This window comes from Centroberyx affinis, unplaced genomic scaffold, assembly GCF_046629955.1.
Source record: "Centroberyx affinis isolate AG114_WGS23_722 - 3 ecotype Tasmania unplaced genomic scaffold, CSIRO-AGI_Caff_v1 ptg002038l_1, whole genome shotgun sequence".
NCBI lineage: Eukaryota > Metazoa > Chordata > Actinopteri > Beryciformes > Berycidae > Centroberyx > Centroberyx affinis.
The window spans coordinates 66,270-87,337 of record NW_027280374.1 but is presented as its reverse complement, the minus strand read 5'-3'; the positions used below and the strand labels follow the sequence as shown (position 1 = coordinate 87,337).

Genomic DNA, 21,068 nt, shown 5'->3' with positions numbered 1-21,068 from the left:
CAGGAAATTACTTGTTAAGGGACATGATGTTCAGTTGTGTTTAATAAAGCAGATAGGATGAAGATTGCACTACTAACCCTGTTCTATATTCATCTAAGAGTGGACAAAAAACCCTGAAAAACAGAGAAGAACCTGGAAAAATAACTGAACCTCTAATAGAAAGATCTCGGTCTTAAATTCAGATAAGTTAGTTCAAGACTTTTTAAGGAGCAGTGAAGCTCAGAGTGTAAATGTGTGAACGTGAAGCAGGGCGTTGCTGGTTCAGTCAACCTTCCCTGGATGAATTAATGTTAAAAAATAGGTAGTGATAGGGTGTCTCCTCTCATTGCTGCAGCTGGCGTGTGTGTGTGTGTGTGTGTGTGTGTGTGTGGTGTGTCTTACTGCCTGATGTTCTTGATGATGGTCTCCATGACCTCCTCCCAGCCGTAAGCCTTCACTGAATGGATGTTCTCCACGATCTCTGAGGTGAGCGCCAGGCGGCGGCTGATCATCCCCGCCCGCTTCGCCCTACGGACGGAGGCGGAGCTTCACATTACTATTAATCATCAGCTACATACGCGCATAGATACAGACATTCATTTATATGAAGAGTTTTGTACCAAAATATCCACCATAAAAAAAAAAAGAAAAATGACACCCATTCTCCCATATTGACTGCTGACTGAGTCAACTTAAGACATTTGCATAAAAAAGTTCATATTTTTTCATGACAGAATCGTTTATGTTTTTCAAATATTGCCTGATTAATTTCAGGTAGCAAGATTTCTTACAAATTGGATGTATAGCCTTTTGGAATGAAACCCTTCATACACATGCTCACACACACACACACACACACACACACACACACACACACAGGCATGTACTGTACACATAAGTACACACACAGTGACACAGACATTCGTAGGTACACACAAACACACACACACACAGCACAGAGGAGAATCTGCAGACAAACTGGTAAATGTAAGTAGTTCTCAAATTAATCAGGGCATGGCAAATAAACCAGAATATGTGAGAAATTTTGGCGAGCTATTTCTACATTTACCACACTGCCAGTTAATGTACAGACTGACCGGTGCATGGGTACACTTAACCACAACATCAGGAAATATACAGATTGACCGGTAAATCTGTACACTGTACAGAGTATATGTGGTATATGTATACGTGTATATATGTATAAATATATATGTATGTATGTGTGTTTGCAGCCTGTGCCTCCCCACCGGTGCGGCCCCATCTTCTGGGACAGCCAGGCCTGGACGATGCCCAGCAGGGTGAGAGCTGCCAGGGCGCAGAACCCGTTCACCTCGATCAGCTCCCAGATCAGACCCACACACAGGATACACTGCAGGGGCGTGATCCACACGAAGTGGGCCAGACCCAGGCTCTGGAACACACACACACACACAGAGAGGACATTATTAACCAATGTGCACAAGGTAACTGGAAGATGTCTTTTATAATAGGAGTAATCATGTGATACTTTATTGATCCCCGTAGGGAAATTATCGATGATGCGGCGGCCTGCACCAACATTGAAAACCTGAGTTAATATAGAACCAAAATGAAAGCTGAGACGATGGATCAACTTTCAACCTGCATCGTTTAGTGAAATCTGAACCAAAATATCTTTCTGATATCAGTTCGAAACAGTTTCCAAAGCTGTTTAAATATTAATTTTGACCATGCCATAATATCATATTTAGTTATGCACTAATGTTGAATTTGGACACTTAATGTACATCACCGTCCATGAAATGCTTGCTGGGCAGTGGCAGGAATGACTGAATGAATGACTGAATGATAAAATGAGTGAATGACGAAAAGAAATAAAGTGTGGTATAGAGTGGTTTTTGCAGGTATGGGGTTTTAGTATACTGTGAAAGAAAGAAAGAAAGAAAGAAAGAAAGAAAGAAAGGAAGGAAGAAAGAAAGAAAGAAAGAAAGAAAGAAAGAAAGAAAGAAAGAAAGAAAGAAAGAAAGAAAGAAAGAAAGAAAGAAAGAAAGAAAGAAAGAAAGAAAGAAAGAAAGAAAGAAACTCCCTGGGGAATCAGTTTCTGTCCAGCAACTGTTCTGAATAGCAACTGTTGGTGACAAACTCTCTCAGTTCTCTCCTACATAAATCACCTGATATCTTCTCACCTGCAAGGGAATCAACTCCCGTCCTACTGAATATCACAATATCCCTCCTTCCCTCCGACACACACACACACACACACACACACACACTGCATCAGAAAAACACTGGCATGGCCAGCCAAGGTAACTCATAATAATAATTTCAGGGAGAGAGCGGTGCGCTGGCCAAGCCACATCCAAGCCAGGTGATAATTGTCTCGGAGCAGCTTGCAGAGTGTTTCCACATTCAACGCCTCAGCGAGACCTACGGCTGTCCCAGAGTTCAGCCTGCACACACACACACACACACACACACACACACACACACACACACAGCTATATACAGCTATGTGCATGTGTACGGACATAGAAGTCTGCTTTATGTATCAGAGGAGAACATAGGAGGAGGGTGTGTGTGTGTGTGTGTGTGTGTGTGTGTGTGTGTGTGTGTGTGCGTGTGTGTGTGTGTGTGTGTGTGTGTGTGTGTGTGTGTGTGTGTGGCACTACTGTGATAGATCTATTGTCCTCCAATTGTCCCCGAATACACAGAATACATAACTAGGTGTTGGGTAATAACACTGAAGTCAGTGAGGGTGTGAAGTGTCACTCCTCTGTTTCTCTGTCTACTAGCTATGGCCCCAAGGAAAACTACTGCATCATTCCTTTGATGACTTTACCTTCCCATCCATAACAATGACATGCATTTTAAGAGTCAATTTAAAGAATTTACATCCAAAATCGTGATCATTCTGTCAGCAAAGATCTTTCTGTAAGTTCACTTCAGAAAGTGCAATTGATGTTTTTTTAGAGCGTGTGTCACATTTTGGAATTAATATCTTCCACTGGTTTGGAGCGAGCATCCTCCAATGGAGGATGTTTTGACGGACAGTAACGGATTCAAACTTCACAAACTCGACCCGGCGAGTGCCCAGGCTTCCCTCCATGTTTGTTTGACTTCTGTGACTTCCGCCAGAGTGAGCGTGTTGCTGTTACTGTTCTGGAGGCGGAAACTGTGTTGAGAAAGACATGAACACACAGATGCTTCTGGATGGACAAAGGTTTTCTCACCTCGTCCAGCTTGTTGAGGTGGGCCGACATCAGGCTGACCAGCTGACCGGTGCTGATCTTATCCAAGACTCGGCTGGACAGCTTCAGGGTCTGAAAAGGTCAAAGGCCAGGGGTCAGCGGAGACACAGAGGGACAGATAGGACAGACAGAGAGGAAGCTGGTGATGCCTGGCTGTGTGGGGACACCAGGCCACGCCTCTCACACCAGCCTATGGACTGCCACTACTGGACGTACACGTGACTGCATTCTGGGAATGCTGTTTGTTGTGCCAACATGCATGCTAAACAAGGCGGAAGCATTCAGATGATTAGGTATTCAGCTAATGAAGCATTCAGCTGATGAGGTATTCAGATGATGAGGTATTCAGCTGAGCTAGAAAAAGCTGTTCAGGTCATCAATGCTCACACAACTCTCTTACTCGTGCACAGCTTGGTCGAATTGTTTTGTAGCCGACAACTGGTTTAAACAATAGCAGTTTTAAGTAGTGATTGGTCGATTCACGTATCAATCGGGGGCGGAGCCAACAGTGTTAATGGCTACGATATTCAAATCATTTTTACAAAGGTGAAATGACAATCAAATGACAATCAAACCGCTGAATCAAATCGGTCTTCCCACCACTAGTTTTAAGCAGCTAAAGTCACCTAACGCAAGTGTTAGCTAGCAGACATAGCTAGCATTAACAATTTGACTGTCAAAGAAGCATCATTATGAATGTATTGAACAATTTTGGCATAATACTAACAATTAGGACAAAAGCTGTTGATGCTGATGCTTAATAATAATTCAACCTCATTGGACTGGAGATGAATATAATGTTAACAACATGAAATAGGTGACTGCTAACATTAGCTAACGTTTTGAATCAAAACCATGGATGTTCCCTTCAATCTAGATGCTGTAGCCTTTGATGTGGACCTTCTTGGGTAAGTTGGCTTCCTCTAATCATCAACAAGGTAATTTTAGAGTATTCTTTGAATAATCATTTCTATAATTTTCAGTAATTTTTTGTCAAAGCATCAGCTGAGCCCGACTATGATGAAGATAAAATATGGCAGCGATGTGAATAAAGCAAATTAACTGATGAGTACATTCATGTTTGATTCATCCACTGAACCTCCAAAGAAAAAAAAAAATCAAACTTTGAAAAAAATAACCGAGCCCCCCCTTCCTCCCCTTACCTTCTTGTATATGAGACTGAAGAGGGCGATGCGGATCTGCATGCCCAGGTGATGCAGGCCGAAGATGGCGGGCTGCAACAGGAGGAAGCGGGCGGTGAAGAGCAGGCAGAGGCCCAGGGCCAGGTAGTATCCCTGCTGCCGCTCCGGAGCGTGGAACGGGTCGAAGGAGGCGATGATCCGACCCAGGAGCTGAGGCTGCACCGTCTTGGACGCCTCCTACACCGAGAGATGAGGGAGGAAGGGGAGAGAGGCGTTGATTTGATATTATTTATTGATTGGAAAACTCTCTCTGGTAGGAGTTAAGGGTATTTTCAATCTTATAGTCAGTTTCCTTTAGTACCAGTTAGGGGACGCTTCACTACTTTGTTGCATTTACGCATTGGTTAATAGAGTTAGACTGAATCACTCTTTTGTACACCAGTCAATCCTAAAATTAAATATAGTGCTTAATCCCAGATCAAATGTACGTTGAAGGGCCTTGAATATTGTCTTTTGTAATTGTAATGATATGTTGAATGTATGTATCTTTGTGTCCTGTCTTAATTTTTGTCTTTTCTGTGATGTTGCAAATGGAGCTGCTGTGATGCAAGAAACATTTCAGACTGGATCTGACAATAAAGTATTATCATCATCATCATCATCATCATTATGTTACACATGGCAAAATGAGAGAGAATGGCAGCAAATGGCTTCTTCTGAAGGAGGAAAACGAGCGCCTGAATCTGAACAGTCAATACCCATGCAGGGGCCAGTTGCATAAAGCTAGTTTAAAACTAGTCTAAGCCTTAGACTGGTCTTTCATTCTCAGGTTGGACTCAGCTAATTAAGACTGTCTGTTACTTAAATAATACGACTGATTTATTTTGAGGTAAGAAAGTTAGCCACCTTCCTCCCGGCTAATCTTGAGTTAAGAATTTTGTTGTTATGGCAACGAATCGGCCTGACTGTCAGAGCGGGAAGTTTAAATATTGTAGCTATTTCATAAAGGATGGCAAATCTTTGGTTTGTGGAAAGAACTTGAAGAAGAGTGAGTCTTTAGAGACAGAAACAAACCATTAGAGATCTACAACAATCAAGAAGTACTAGGAACTGGTAAATATAAATGTCTATAGAAAGTTTGACTTAAGGTCATATTTAAGTCTAAGACTGGGTCTATGTTTATGCAACTGGCCCCAGGTTTCAGTTTCTGTACAACCTGTCATGAATCACTTAAACTGGATTATAAACTTAATCCAAACTTTGACCACACTGGAAAGCCTTGATTTTTTGACTGAATTTGAAGCTTTTAGTCAATATGATACATGCTGATAGTAGCAGGGTAATATGACTGTCAAGAAGGCCATGTCACTGTGTAGCTGAGGGTTATTCTTCACAACATAAAAATCATAACATAAAAATGACAGTGGATCTATAACTGTGAGGAAGTGCATATGTCATATGTGTATCAGGACTGAAGATCAGTTTTTCTACACTTTTTTTAGACTTTTGTGCAAATTGCAAAACCTGGAAATTCTCAAAATAATTTCCCATACTTTTCCAGACCAGACTTTCCAGATCTGCGTAGGAACTCTGTGAACTGTTTAAACGAAAAAACTCATTTGTTTGACCATCAGTTACTTAAGATCTGGGGGGGGGGGGGGTTGACTTTGCTCCTTGGACTTACAGTGACAACCATTCTCCATGCTTCACCCTCTTCCCCACAACCCCTCTTTAACATCTAACGGGCATTCCTGTCGTCATGGCAACCACCTCCTACTGTACCAGCTTACGTAATGGCTGCTGTCGGCACCTTCCCATAAGCCCCCGGGTGGTGGGATGGATCGCGACACCCCGGTGCCACATGCCTGTGATGTTTGTGTGACATGGTACTGTAACTCTATAGACTCTCTCAATTCACTCCCAAGTACCACATACACACACACACAGGTGGAGCTGGCAGCAGCACAGCAGCTTGTGACAAGGATCTACAGGAGCTGTGGAGACGTTTAGAGCCACTACACACCAAGGATGGGACCTATCATGATGCGATTCGACACGCGACATGGGCTTCACGATTCAATTCAGATTCGATTAAAACACATTGATCAAGTTCAGTGACGACAAAGTTTGACTGTGCAGAACTGTGATTATTTCTGAGCCACTAGTGATGGCATTGGCTTGCTAGAATGTAAAGAACAATTTAAAAACGGCATTACAAAGTGCAATTAATATAATTTAGATGGAGAGCTTGTGAAATTGCGATGGTCAAGTCGTCTCATTTGTGATTACTACAGCAGAATAAAATGGAGCTAATATCACGATTCATTTTTCTGCCCTACAAAACAAATTGTCATTATTATAATTGCGATATATTGAATTTAGATATTTCATCCCATCCCTGCTGTACACATGACCTGTGATGCTCTGATCCAGAGTGACTTGGGCTTTAGAAGAACGATACCAATACTTTGGACTTGGCACTGACAATATTTTGTCTGTTGTATTTAAAGATATTCAAAATCATTAAATGTGACCATTTCCATGTCAAAAAATTACAATTATTGGTAACACGTTACAGTTTGGTAGTTAATGTTTTATTATGTAGTTAATTTATCATCATTGATTAACCACTAATGCATATATCAGTTAGCTAATCATCTCTTAGTCGCTAGTAAGTAACATGCTGATAAGTGATTAAGCACTTATTAATGAATCAAGAGTGACATTGTTAATTTATCATTATGTCACAGTTTATGTATACATTACCTCTCTGCTAGCCACTGGTAATTCTGATGCTAATAAATTATGTAATATGTATGCTCATATAAAGAAGTAACATACCACTAGCTACATGTTAGTTAGTGTATTCCGTGTTTACCCCAGAATTTTATTCTTGACCGGATGGAAAAGTCTCTGAAACAGCATTTAGACCATCGTGGGACACTAACACTTTCTAATCAAACGCAGGATGACAACAACAACAACAACGATAATAACAATAATCATATAATAAACATGTATAATAAACATGCATACTTGTGTGGAATCCGATCTGATCAAAATTTTGGATTAGAATCAATTCTGGTTTAGGGATTCCCACAGACAATCAGTGTAGTATTGATTAATTATACAATAAATATGTAATCAAACAAACTGCGTCATATCAGAGGTGGACGACACGGACTGGCCAATGTCTGATTTTTAATAAAAGGCCAATGTCGGCTTCAAACCACAAAATGTTGATAACTTGATTTTTTGGACTCTAAAAGAAACCCCTTTACATATTCTTCGGGAACCTGACACTTGGAAATTTAAACTTTTTCTGGAGTTAATAAAAAAACTGTGAATATTTTTTATCCACGCCTTACGCTGTCATGAGTGCATTCATTTGTAGAATCTTTGGCCCCTGTGGGAAAGTGTGTGTGTGTGTGTGTGTGTGTGTGTGTGTGTGTGTGTGTGTGTGTGTGTGTGTGTGTGTGTGTGTGCTCCAGGCTCTGTGTGGCTAGTAAAATAGTGAAAGTGGCCAATGAGTTTGTGAATACATCAGCCACTCTAGCTGTTGGGATGAAAAAGTCAAAGCTGCACTTTGCAAATTTCACCCGTTGGCAGCTCCAACGAGAGGCAAAAGATCTAATGATTTCCTCAAAAGTGTAAATGTATTCCTTTGAGCTAACGTGAGACATTCTCTCTTCAATTTTCATTAAAAGATGCTCAAAATGTGGGAAAGGAAACTCCTCATTCTGACAGAGTTCGTACCAAACTTCCTTACAGGCTACATTGGACCTGCTTCCTCCACAGACAGACTCACCCCAAGGTAGAGGAGGACGCCGTAGAAGAGGAACGGGCCCAGGAAGCAGCGGGACAGCGCTCGCATCAGCCTGGGCTTGGTCTTGGCCGACACCACCTCTCTGTCCCATTCTCTGCAGGGAGAGAGAGAGAGTTACAGCACTGTTACACAGAGCAACAAGCAGGGTGGGAGACTCATCCACCAGACAAATGCTGGTGAAGTTTGGCTGTGGCTGGTGCATTTGTCTGCTGCACCAACCACTTTGGCAGGGAACCAAACATCCTTTTTTTCAGAGTCTTTTCTACTTCTTTGGCTGGTAAATCAGTCACAGAAAAAAGAAAAAAAAGAAGATAAAGCTGCAAGAGATTCTTTGGGAGCGTTGGTCAATTAGAAAGAAATACACTCAAGAGATGAACACACTTAGTTGAGGGTAAAAAGCCTCATGAAATACAACTTGATACCTTCTCTTTTTATTTTCTTTAAAAGATGCTCAGAATGTGGATTTTCCAGTTTTGATTAGGATAGGATTTTCCCACCAGTGACCAAACGCTAGAATTATAACATCTCAGATAGAGGGGATGGGACGCTCTTCTCTGTTGGGACGCTCTTCTCTGGTGGGACGCTCTCCTCTGTTGGGACGCTCTTCTCTGGTGGGACACTTCTCTGTGGGACACTCTTCTCTGTTGGGACGCTCTCCTCTGGTGGGACACTTCTCTGTGGGACACTCTTCTCTGTTGGGACGCTCTTCTCTGGTGGGACGCTCCTCTCTGTTGGGATGCTCCTCTCTGTTGCAGCCTCACTTTGCGATCAGACTGATAAGACGGGTGTATTTTCATATAAAAATCTGGCCTGGTGCAGCTTTAAGCTTCCTGCCCTGGTTACAACACTGTTAGATTAACTGCCTCAACCGCCTTGGCAAACAGTCACAGCTACAGTAAGTAGCAGCATTGTTCTCTATGGGTCGTTTATAACCGGGGTGATTTGGCTGACTGGTTCATCGCTGAGTGATGGGAGGAGAGCTGGAGAGGGAGAGGAGGAGGAAGGAGAGAGAAAGAAAGAGTGAGAGAGAGAGAGAGAGAGAGAGATGGAGAGAAAGGTGAAAGACCGATGGAAAAAGCACTTCCAACATGTTGATCTTCTTTTTCTTCTTCAGGGAGTGTGTGTCTGTGTGTGTGTGGGGGGGGGGTTCATGGGAAATGTGGTCTTCATTATGAGGAACACTAGCACTAACAATACCACTTCTGTGAGATAGAGGCTACCAATCATCCCCACCATGGTCTCATTTGTTTATGGTGATTATATCAAGGTATCACAGTTCATTTGACAACAATTGATGGTTATAAATGCCACATTGCACCTTTAAATGATTAAAGTTCAATTGAATTGTTAGAAGCTTTTTCCCTTTCTTATCTATGATTTATATATATATTTTTTTTTATATATTTGCCGTTGTTGTATGCAGTAACAGCTTTGGTGGTGTAAGGAAAGCCTTACCACATAAAGCTGTTTGATCTGATCTGAGCTGAGCTGAGCGGAGTATGTGATGGAGTGGGTGACTGTACCCAGCATGCTTTAATGGAAGGTAAAGTTCACATTCCCAGCAGCCCTCACTGTTTGCCTGATCACAATAATAAAAGTAGAATCACCCACCGCTGCTCATTCATCACCCGGTGGGCGTCGGGCCCTTTCTAAAGGTCGACTTTTAACACCCATTCACATGAAGCAGCCTGTTGGCAGCGCTCACCGTGACGCGGGCCCCTGCACCCCCCCGAGCCCTCGGGCCCCTGGGCGACCCAACGGCAACTCCAGCAAGGGACCCGCTGTGGTCCACAAAAAAAAACAAAAAACACATGGGTGACATTTAACAGGTGGCTTCACATCAGTCTCCTTTCTCTTTTTTGAAGACGCAAAAAATTTGTCAAAGGTGTGACATTTGCTCAGTGTTATAAGAAGGGAGAGAGCAGTGAAGAGAGAGGTAGGAGGAGAGAAAGAAACAGAAAGAGAGGGAGAAACAGAGAGAGAGAGAAACAGAGGGAGTGAGAGAAACAAAGAGAGAGAGATAATGATGGGAAGAGAGGGCAGAAAGAGGCGGAAAAGAACAGGATATCTGCAGAGACTGTAAGATCTTTTAAGACCTTTTTAATGCTGCCTGGAATTAAATTTACGACCACTTTAAAAGCCAAATTGAAGAAATAAATCTGGCAAAAAATACTACATCTGATTGAACATAGATGGGCAGAACAAGAAGAAGGAGACCAGGACATTAACCGTTAAGGGACATGACGTCCAACTGTGTTTCGTAATAATTGCATTTAAGATTGTTTTTAAGCCCTCAAACTGAACTAATTTATTGTAAGACTTTTTAAGAACTGTGGATACCCTGGAGAGAGAGAAACTGACTTGATTTGATTTAATGAAAGAGAGAAAGAGAGAGAGAGAGAGCAAGAGAGACAGAGAGAGAGAGAAACGAACAGTGGGAAACAGAAAAGGAGAGAGACAGAGCAAGACAGAGAAAGATATAGGACAGAGAAAGAGATGAAGACTTGACATGAGAGGGAAAGAGAGACAGATTGAAAAGGAGAGAAAGAAAGACAAAAAGGGCAAAGAGACAAAGAGACTGACTTGACTTGATGAGAGAGAAACAGACAGATTGACAAGGAGAGAGATAAAGAAACAGGGCAGAGAGAGAAAGAGAAACAGAATAAACAGAGAAAGAGAGAGAGGGCAGAGAGAAAACGAGAATGACTTGACGAGAGAGAGAGACAGAGAGAGGTGGAGAGAGAAAAATAAAGAGTAAAGAGGGCAGAGAAAAAATTAGAATGACTTGACTTGACGAGAGAGGAAGAAAGAGAGAGAAACACAGAGAAAGAGAGACAGAAAGAAAACGAGAATGACTTGATGAAAGAGAGAGGAAGAAATAACGACAGAGAGAGAATGGCTTGACAAGAAAGAGAGAGAGAGAGAGAGAGGATGAAATGGAAAGAAACAGACAGAGAGAGAAAAATAAAGGGCAGAGAGGAAGAGAGTATGACTTGACGAGCAGGCAGATTGAAAAGGAGAGAGAGAGCGAGAGACACAGAGAGACAGAGAGAGAGAGAGAGGGAGAGAGAGAAACAGAGAGAAAATGTTGAAACAGTAGAACTCTGTGCTCAGTATGCCATGTACTGCCATAATCTAAGAAACACATCAACTCTGTAAACTCTTCTTTAACTTTACTTTTTTTATATAATCATCACTGTTATTGTTGTTACTGTCCAGAAATATTCTTTGTGATGAATCTATATATTTAATATGCAGTTTATTTCATTTTATTTTACTTTATTTCTATCTCATTTATGTTTGAATATATGCTTTGGTAGCATGTGCACATGTACGTCATGCCAATAAAGCTCCTTGAATTGAATTGGATTGAATTGAGAGAGAGAGAGAGAGAGAGAGAGAGAGAGAGAGAGAGAGAGAGAGAGAGAGAGAGAGAGAGAGAGAGAGAGAGAGAGAAGAGTTAGAGACAGAGAGAGAGACAAGAGACAGTTAGAGTTAAAGACAGAGAGAGAGAGACAGAGAGAGAGTTAGAGACACAGAGAGAGAGAGAGACAGAGAGAGAGAGAGTTAGAGACAGAGAGAGAGAGACAAGAGACAGTTAGAGTTAGAGAGAGAGAGAGAGAGAGAGTTAGAGACACACACAGAGAGAGAGACAGAGAGAGGAGTTAGACAGAGAGACAAGAGACAGTTAGAGTTAGAGACAGAGAGAGAGAGAGAGGGAGAGAGAGAAAGAAAGAGAGAGAGAGACAAAGGACAGTTAGAGTTAGAGACAGAGAGAGAGAGAGAGGGAGAGAGAGAAAGAAAGAGAGAGAGAGACAAAGGACAGTTAGAGTTAGAGACAGAGAGAGAGAGAGAGGGAGAGAGAGAGAAAGAAAGAGAGAGAGAGACAGAGAGAGACAGAGAAACAGAGAGAGAGAGGGAGAGAGACAGAGAGAGAGACAGAGAGAGAGAGAGAGGGAGAGAGAGAGAGAGAGAGAGAGAAGAGTTAGACAGAGAGAGAGAGAGAGACAAGAGACAGTTAGAGTTAGAGACAGAGAGAGAGAGAGGGAGAGAGAGAAAGAAAGAGAGAGAGAGACAAAGGACAGTTAGAGTTAGAGACAGAGAGAGAGAGAGAGAGGGAGAGAGAGAGAGAAAGAAAGAGAGAGAGAGACAGAGAGAGACAGAGAAACAGAGAGAGAGAGGGAGAGAGACAGAGAGAGAGAGACAGAGAGACAGAGAGAGAGAGAGAGAGAGAGAGGAGAGTTAACCTTGCCCATCATGTGTTTGTTGGCACACACACACGTCATGTTTAGGTCCAAATGCCAGCCCATATTTTAGTTTGACGCTCCCGTTCCCCCGGTGGAGGAAGGACGGACGACGGCCCGCTACTGTAAATACACTGAAAGGGCAGAGAGGAAAAACATGGAGGCTGCAGACATCCGGGTGACGTCGTCTCTGCACGTCCACATGGCTTCTGATCATGTGACCGGCTGGTGATGCACATGCCCCGATCTGCACCTTCCGCACGTGTACAGTACATAGTTACAAGCCTAGACATTTTCTGTATATGTATTGGCCTTCTGTAAACAGCATTCAGTTCCTACATTTACCAGAATGCCTTGTGACAACCCCCAAAGAATGGGCATGAACTTGTTGCAGCAAGAGAGCAAGAGCTTTTCCAGTTGAGAAAAAGTGAGAGTTGTGTCCTTTTACTCAAAACACAACCTGTCAACCTTGCAGCTGTATTGCATTCTGGTCTCTCTCCTGCTCCCGTGGGTGGAGAAATTGGTCTCTCTTCTATGTCTCTCGGTGCAAAATGGCGGCTCTAGAAAGAAGCCCTCGCTCTTTGATTCTGAGGGACTGACACCAAAACCTGACGTTTACCGCTGATGTTTTAGATCATTGGAAATATCTGGATGTGATGTCACGTTGTTTATGTCTGGCCAGTTATCCATGAAGAGGAAAAATACACCAACAATAACAAAATGGATGCAGAAAAGCAAAGTACATCTTCCAGGACATCATCTATATAGATTTTTGGAATGAAACTCTTCACTTTCACATTGTCTCCAGCGATCATACAGGACCATGTTTGCCTCATTGTCCCTCTTACACAATGAAATAATTAAATTTACATATGAATTAAGTAATGCAACAATCCACATTCCACTATGAAAGGCAATCTATCTAGTGTGGATGGCACACACACACTGACACCAGCAAAATCACAGGATAAGGAATCAAAAGCATGGTTTCTTAATCCAGGGCCCCCAAACTTTTTCATGTCAAAGACCCCAAATGGATATGCGATAATGTGATAACATTTGGTCCTATTGAGCCCCAACTGAGATTTCTGTACTTAGTCTGGATTTAGTATAGAATTACATCACTGCCTATAAGTGTTAACATTGGGCACAGTGAAACCTATGAACAAAATAGTCATTCTTATACATTTTCACATTGTGCTAACTTGTAATAAGTGAAACACGAATGAAATTGAACTATTCCTTGTATGCTCAGGACCCCGTGGAACCATCTTAAGGACCCCTGGAGGTCCCTGGACCCCACTTTGGAAACCACTCTCTTAATCTATGGGCCATTTGACAAAATGGGACACAGACCTGCTTCTGCTTTGTCCTCACGTGACCAGAGAGGCAATACGTTTTCACAAGCCAGGGATTCAGCGAAAGAGAATACATTTCCCCAGTCGGTGTACTGGGCTGAACCGGTGGAAAACCATTGGTCAAACATGCATCACCAAACCAAACAAAGTGTGCACCGACCTTTCGAGCCGCTCAGAGAGGTTGTCTGCCAGATCAAAAGACGGAGCTTTGTACACATCTGTCAGCTCCAACTTCTTCATGAAGCCCTTCCTGAGCAGTGGTGACATCCACCTGCAGGAAAACCACACATTACACTGATTATTCTGTACCAGCACTTTGTAGCTAGACCCCCTATACTGCAAAGATGCATTTCATATAGCCTACAATATAGTTCAGAATATACAGTATTTCAAGGTATGTTTCAAAATGTGCAAACATTGGCCACAAAATCTATTTGTGCAGGTCGATGACATTCATTCAAAGTAGCCTATATTTGGACTTTGGAAATATATTTTCTTCCTATAGACTGTTCACAAGACACAGTGTACGTATCATAGTATATCCAAAATAAGCTGTACAAATACATTTTTGTGGCATTTATATATTGAAACATTTGAAGATATTTCAAAGTTTATATGAAATGTATTTGGTTCTTGGGGTAAGGCAACACTGATATAAAAGCCTGGGTCAGTGTTTCGACTGGCAGTTTTAATGTAAACTGGTGTTAGTTGTAGTGTAAGTGATTCCTGGGGCTGGACAGTCAGGCTACTAACAGACAGCAGAGAAGAAGACAACTGTTTGTTGGTTCCTGAGACCAAAAAGTTTAAGAAAAGCCATCCTGGTTATATGGTTCACATCATTTGACTTTATCTGAAAAAAGGCCTACTGATTTCTTTGGGATGTCATATTCTATCTTCACAGTATGATGAGAAAATATGAGAAAGAATTGTAGTAATCCTATAAATTTTAGATGGATGTTATGCAAGTGTCACAAACGTCTTGCAGCTAAAGGTCAAAGTAGTAAACCACAGAAAATTCTATAGTAGCCTACTATAGGAGATAATATAAAGTCACTGCAAACTCACGATTCAGCATTATAGTGATTTATCATTAATGCATGTTCTTCTTTATATGACTAACATTTTCAATTTGTCTATAATCTGATGATTCAAAACTTGGCAAACTTTCACAGCGATTATTCTCATACCTGAGAGTGTAAAGTCATCATTTGGCGCACCGTTTTAAAGCCTGCTGTGCACATTTTACGCACGAAATAAACAGATCACCTGCACCAACAACAGTTCATACAAAGATATCATTATGTGGGAAGGACAAGCTCAGTCTGCAGCTATATGGACTGCTGCTGTAATTTCCTTTGGAAACAAAACAGGACATGAGGACGGTCCCGGACAGTAGGCTAAGATGGGATTCCGGAGCGATTTTAAGCCTGTCATTCAGAAAACAGTCCGAAATTGTTTCAAACTTTGACATCATTGTATTCTCCTCGCAAAACAATCCGCAATCTGTCGCACCTGTCCGCCTGGCCTCAAGTGTGTGCGTCAATTCAAAGTCCCTCCAACTAGTTTCATTCCCCAGCAAAACCCCCAAACCTGCTGATAGCCACCAAATAGGGAAGTGGATCAATGACTTTTGACTGACAAGATAATATTAATTGGTAAATTTCTATCAATTGGTCAAGGAGACTGAGCAAACTGACAGCCCGGCCCCTCATACAAAGAACGCAGATAACATTTCTTACCAGAAGAAATATTTGGAGAGGAAGTTTGCATCTTCCACTGGTGACTTCTGCATCCTAAGTGCGCCGCCAGTTTGGTTTCTCTGCACCTGAGTTGCCGTGCGCGTCGCTCACATTTGGGTGTCCCCTGGGTGCTCCGGTCCCACACGCAGAGAGAGGGCGAGCGCCTGTGTTATCCTCCACCTTGCGCCTCCAGTAAATAAGATATCACTGTTTAGTTATCTTCCTCCCAAACCGAGAGAAATGTGTCTTTCTCCTCTGCCTCTGTGCGCGGTGCGTCTCCCTGGTCTGCTCTGTGTTGTTGTTCTCTCTCTCTCTCCCTCCCTCTCTCTCTCTCTCTCTGCTCCTGTTGTCTCTCCCTCGGTGTGACAGACAGTGAGAGGACAGGCCATCCTTTATGGGCTCGCCAAAACTTCGCGGAGAGACACGTCATTTCCACACCGACGAGCCTCAGGTTGCATACTGTGACAACAAGACGCAGAAACCATGTGGATCCGCTCCTCCGCTTCAGCGGGACGGGAGACAGACACTGTACGGATCTTAAAGTGGGGGCCACGCAGCGGCCCCGGGGCCCCCAGGGGTCGCCAGCACAGTGAGGAATAGTTTTTCAACTCACTAAAACAAAATCAGCACCAACAAAAATCTTCCCCTCTCTTGCCTCTAGGATGGGGGTCTGGGACATTTCAGACCCCCTATGCCAAACCTATAAGGAAAATGCAAAATAAATAAATAAATAAATAGCCTCAGTAAATAAATGCATACATAAATACAAAACATTGTTATATTATAATAATAATATGTATAGCACTAACATGAGCACAGAGTTTACAAAGTGCTTTAAAAATGCATATAAACAAGTGATAATAAAATATATAAAATAGTAGACTACTTAATATGAGGGGGTCAATTATATGTCAAAAAAAGAGGGGAAAAAAATCAATAAAAACATCAACTCAATGGAGCCTAAAGGTTGTAGCCAGAAATAACCCAAGTGATATGAATACGCTGCTGAATGTAGAGCCAATGCTTCCCAACCCACTGAGTGAACTTTGCTGAAAACATCAACAAAAAGCCTCCCTATCATCCAGAAACTGGCAGAAACAGTTCCTGGACATCTATATATGAACTGGAAACTTTTTATCAGTTTCAGGTTACGGACAGTTTCAGGGCGAGGGCGGATCAAAACCTGCAGACATTCCATTAGGGAACAGAGATAAAAAATATGAAGAAGCAAGTAAAGCCTTTGGTTCTTAAGCATCGCAACCCACAAACTGAGTCTTATCTAATATGACCGCTCATCACTGTCAGCACTGACACTGTAGCTACTGACAGTATAGGCCGAGTCAGTGGCTGATGGTAGAAAAACTGTATGAATTTGGCTCGTATTGGTCCTCATGGTCATGGGTTCGATTCCCTCAGCGGCCGTGGGCCCTTGAGCATGACACTGAATGTAATCTAAATCTTTGATCTATCTATAAATATATATTCTAGTATTTTTTTTTTATGTGTATTATATTTAGCCTGTGTCTCATAACTCTAAATGAGTGGTCCTCAACCTCTTTTTTTATTGGGGTACTGTGTTTGTTGCTCTGTTTGACCTGTATGTTGAGGAGTGACACACACCGTAAATAAAATTATATCTATCTATCTATCTATCTATCTATCGATCTATCTATCTATCTATCTAAATGTACTGCAGCTGCTTACAGGCAAAACAAGCATCTGTATCACATGTTGTGGTATCACATGTTTTTACTACCTATTAAGAGAAAGGTCAGTGGATTTCAGGGGTCTAAGAGAGAGAAGGCCAACAAGCCAACAATTGAATTGGGAATGAATTTAATTATCTACTATTTCCTTGTATTATTTTTTACTGTTATTATTGTTTTGTACAGAAAAGGGCTCTAGGAAAAGTCATGGAGGGACACTTTGAAATGTGGTAAAATTCAAAACAGCTGATTGCATCTCGACCTCCCTGGTGTTAAACTGGGTGAATCTCTCGGTGCGCGTTGCTTCTGCGTTTGAAGTGACAAGTGTAGCTGAGTCAGTGAAGGAATGAATGAATTTAGCGCAGAATGCTGGCTGCGTTTCCTGCTCCTCGTCAAGTTTATTTGGACCTGATCATCGGCTCTGTGTGTGTGACTGTGTGTGTGTGTGTGTGTGTGAGAGAGAGAGACAGAGACGTACTGCTGAGCCCAGACTTCTGTAATGGAATTGAGCGATGAGGAGAGTCACATGAAGTCAATTGGATGTACAGTATTTTAATTTGTTTATAGCCGCGGTGTCGCTGGGTAATTTATGATTTTGGTTCCATGTCTGCATCCGTTTTGATTTCAGTTTGGGTTTTGAGTGTACGCTGTGTTACTAAAAGTGTTCCTGTGGTGCCTTGCCACTGCTGACCGAGGAAACAATGTGCTTTTGGGCCTGTGTGTGTGTGTGTGTGTGTGTATGACTACTAACTATAGGCAAAACTTCTAAACCAATGAGAAAGTGGATTTAGACATTTGAACACTTGAGGAAAACTATCACAGTTAGAATCAGAGTCACTTTATTCAACTACAGTAAATGCACAGGACTTTGTCTTGGTTACGTCAGTGCAGTGATGTAACAACAACTCCCACAGTGTACAGTAAGGGCATAGTGGCACATAAGGCACAGGGACAACAGGACCTCACATTCAGTGCAAGAGGACAGTGCAGGCCAAAGAATAGGTAGGAATCTATACATATCATTCTACATACAATATATACATTCAGAAGAGAATTTCACAATATAACGACAGGCATTTTTTGGAAACTGAGAAAATTGTCCTGTTTTACCCTAAAATCCCTCCAGCTCTCCCTTAGCTCTTATTTTATTTCTTTTTCAAGCATTTCTCTCATATCTACATATTTGTTCCTACCCTCAGGAATATTGCCAGGTCGCTCTGGCTCTGACCCCTGACCTCCTTACTGCTGGTTGTTTGTCATTTTGGTGAACTTGGAGTTCAATCTTATTCTACTTTGGCACTCACTGTAAGTTGATCTTGATAAGAGCATCAGCTAAATCCCTGAAATGTAATATGTGATCAATCCTAGGTTGTGAGGATGAGGTGAGGCTGTCTGCCTTGACAGAGGAAAGAGTGACACCTGCTGGTCCTTCGTCATCCTCTGCAGCAACCAAGCTGGTTTACTCCAGATAGATAAGACAATATAAAAGCCATTTATATGCCTTTTGCTGGCTTGCTTATATCCAAAGCACCTTACAGTAGCAAAAGTGCTTAACATCCTGAGCCAATCAAACCTCTAACCCTGGCAGTGTGAGTGCCTTTCTGTCCACTGACTGATACACAGGGAACAGAGTAATCCTGGCAGTGTTAGTTTCATGCTTTACAGCCAGAATTCACCAGAATTAATTTTCTACTCTGGATTAAATCATTTTAGGACCCATATGCCACTGGCATCATGTTTATTCAAACTCAACACATACCTCCTCGGATATTTGATATCTGACACCTCTCAAACATAAAATAAACAGCCATTTTTGTTGCCTTTCATTTGTAATATTCATGTTGATTCTATTGTGTAACAGATCATTGATAATCCACCCTCCCTGATACTTTAGTTCTCTCCACAAATTAATTGGCAGCACGATTGGTTTCTGTATTAGAAAATGCAGCTCATGCAAAACTATAGGCCTAGTTAGGGTTAGGGTTAACCCTCTCCCTTGATTTACACCATACACATTTGGGTGAATTTGTGCCCCATCACAATTTTTGGATGCTCCATGTCACTGGTCTCCATGTGTGAGGGCCAAGAGTCTGCAGGTTTTCATTGCAACCAAACAGTACAGCAGCTCATTTCACTGGTTAGTTCCTTCTCTCTGGCTGATGCTGTGTTAGTTGGTGAAATCAGCTGGTGTTTTGTTTGGTTGGAATGGAAACCTGCAGACTCTTGGCCCTCTGTAGCACAGGATTGGAGGCCACTGCTCTACTTCCCTGCCTCTGATATGAAACTGACCTCACCTGTCACCTGAGTGAGTGCAGGTAGCCTGCCACCTGTCACTGCAAATAATGCAAATGTAAGGATCACGAAGCATTATTTGCAATATGGATTCATATTTTGGGCAACTGCTAGTATGCTACACACTCATTCCAGGCACGGCACAATGCACATTGTCCAGGTACTTGAACAATGGTCCCAGTTTGTTTTTTATTGTTGTTTTAATCATCTTGTGCATCTATCGGCACCTATCGGCCCTTTAGTATTTTATTATTTTCTTGCGATGCCCCTGTTGCACCGTATTTGGTGACCCATCAGATTCTGTGAGCTGCAGTGTTGGTTGGGTTGGTTAGGTTTAGGCATGAGGAGTGAGATGGTTGGGGTTAGGGGAAGAATATCAGGGCAGGTCACAGAATCTGATGGGTCACCAAATTCGGTGTAACACCCCTTTACCTATAGCGGTGACGTCACATGCCCGCTCAGGTGTAGCTAACTGGCGGACAGAAAACGTTAATTTTAAGTGAACCTGATAACCATAAGCAGTGCAATTCGCCATTAAACACAAGGAGAAGAGGAAGAATTAGACGTGGAAGAAGAAGAAAAAGAAGAAGAAGAAGAAGAAAAAGAGGAAGAAGAAGAAAAAGAGGAAGGAGAGGAATACGAACCAGAACCGATCAGAACCAGAACCATGAGTAGCCGGATGGATTGCGCCTTCCCTGCTGGAGATGAAAGCGACTGCAGCAACGACGAATGGGATATCGGATACTCTACAAAAAAGTCTTCTCATAACCAGGTAACCTGAAAAAATTATTCTAAAATTGGAGTCACTGCTGGCTAGCAGCAACGAAATTGGACTCAAGTCATTCTTAGCTAGCTAAGTCAGCTAACTGTTTTTGTTTGTTTTTAACCCGTGTGTCAGTTAACGTAAAATGTACTTAAATGCACTATATCGGTGTTTCTCGTTTTGCCTTAAGTGTCAGCCTTGTAAAACGAAAACGGGTTGCTTTATGGAAAGTCTGTAACCCATCTAAGTCTTACGTAAGATAGGTTAACGTTATATTTCATATGAGACGTCTTTGACAACCGTTGTCACCGCACGTGCACGGATGTTTAACGTGGTTATCAATATTTCCGGGGACACGCCGCCATGTTGGAAGAGCCACAACAACAGCTATGATTCCGTCGATTGGTCAAGCAAATTTTATGAACTTTTGAAATGTTGCAAAAAATGAAACTATATAGACCATGGAGACTGAATTGAATCGAACAGTATTGGGCAAGTTATTGTTCTTTGGTGTCAGCTAATGTTGGCCATATTTCATACTGCCCAAATATGCACTTGGCAATATTCTGATGCACAGACCCATAGCCATACAACCATGATGGGCACATTGTAGAAGGGAATGATAGCAGCGATGACATTTCAGTGTAAACAAGTATTTTGTAGACAACTGTTGGTTGCACAGGTCACTGCATCATAATTAATACCAGTGGTGGTAATTATGAATCACTTTACTGATTTGAATCGTTTTGTTCACTCCAGTACAAAGATTCAAATCACCTAGTATGTGAT

General features: G+C 42.1%; 2 protein-coding genes across 2 annotated transcripts in view; one reads left to right on the top strand and one right to left on the bottom strand.

The window, feature by feature from the left end:
* cftr (CF transmembrane conductance regulator) overlaps nucleotides 1–15,863 on the bottom strand; it is a gene marked incomplete at its 3' end in the record, with an annotated part of 42,801 nt that extends 26,938 nt beyond the window's left edge. Inside the window, exons 1-7 of the mRNA XM_071531137.1 lie at nucleotides 15,519–15,863; nucleotides 13,940–14,050; nucleotides 8,160–8,271; nucleotides 4,373–4,588; nucleotides 3,192–3,281; nucleotides 1,230–1,393; nucleotides 382–507 (exon numbers count right to left, since the gene is read on the bottom strand). Coding sequence (XP_071387238.1) covers nucleotides 382–507; nucleotides 1,230–1,393; nucleotides 3,192–3,281; nucleotides 4,373–4,588; nucleotides 8,160–8,271; nucleotides 13,940–14,050; nucleotides 15,519–15,571 — 872 coding nt within the window. The remainder of the gene's footprint in view (nucleotides 1–381; nucleotides 508–1,229; nucleotides 1,394–3,191; nucleotides 3,282–4,372; nucleotides 4,589–8,159; nucleotides 8,272–13,939; nucleotides 14,051–15,518) is intronic.
* A 4,320-nt stretch (nucleotides 15,864–20,183) lies between these two features.
* asz1 (ankyrin repeat, SAM and basic leucine zipper domain containing 1) overlaps nucleotides 20,184–21,068 on the top strand; it is a 30,747-nt gene continuing 29,862 nt past the window's right edge. The window contains exon 1 of the mRNA XM_071531136.1: nucleotides 20,184–20,288. Coding sequence (XP_071387237.1) covers nucleotides 20,184–20,288 — 105 coding nt within the window. The remainder of the gene's footprint in view (nucleotides 20,289–21,068) is intronic.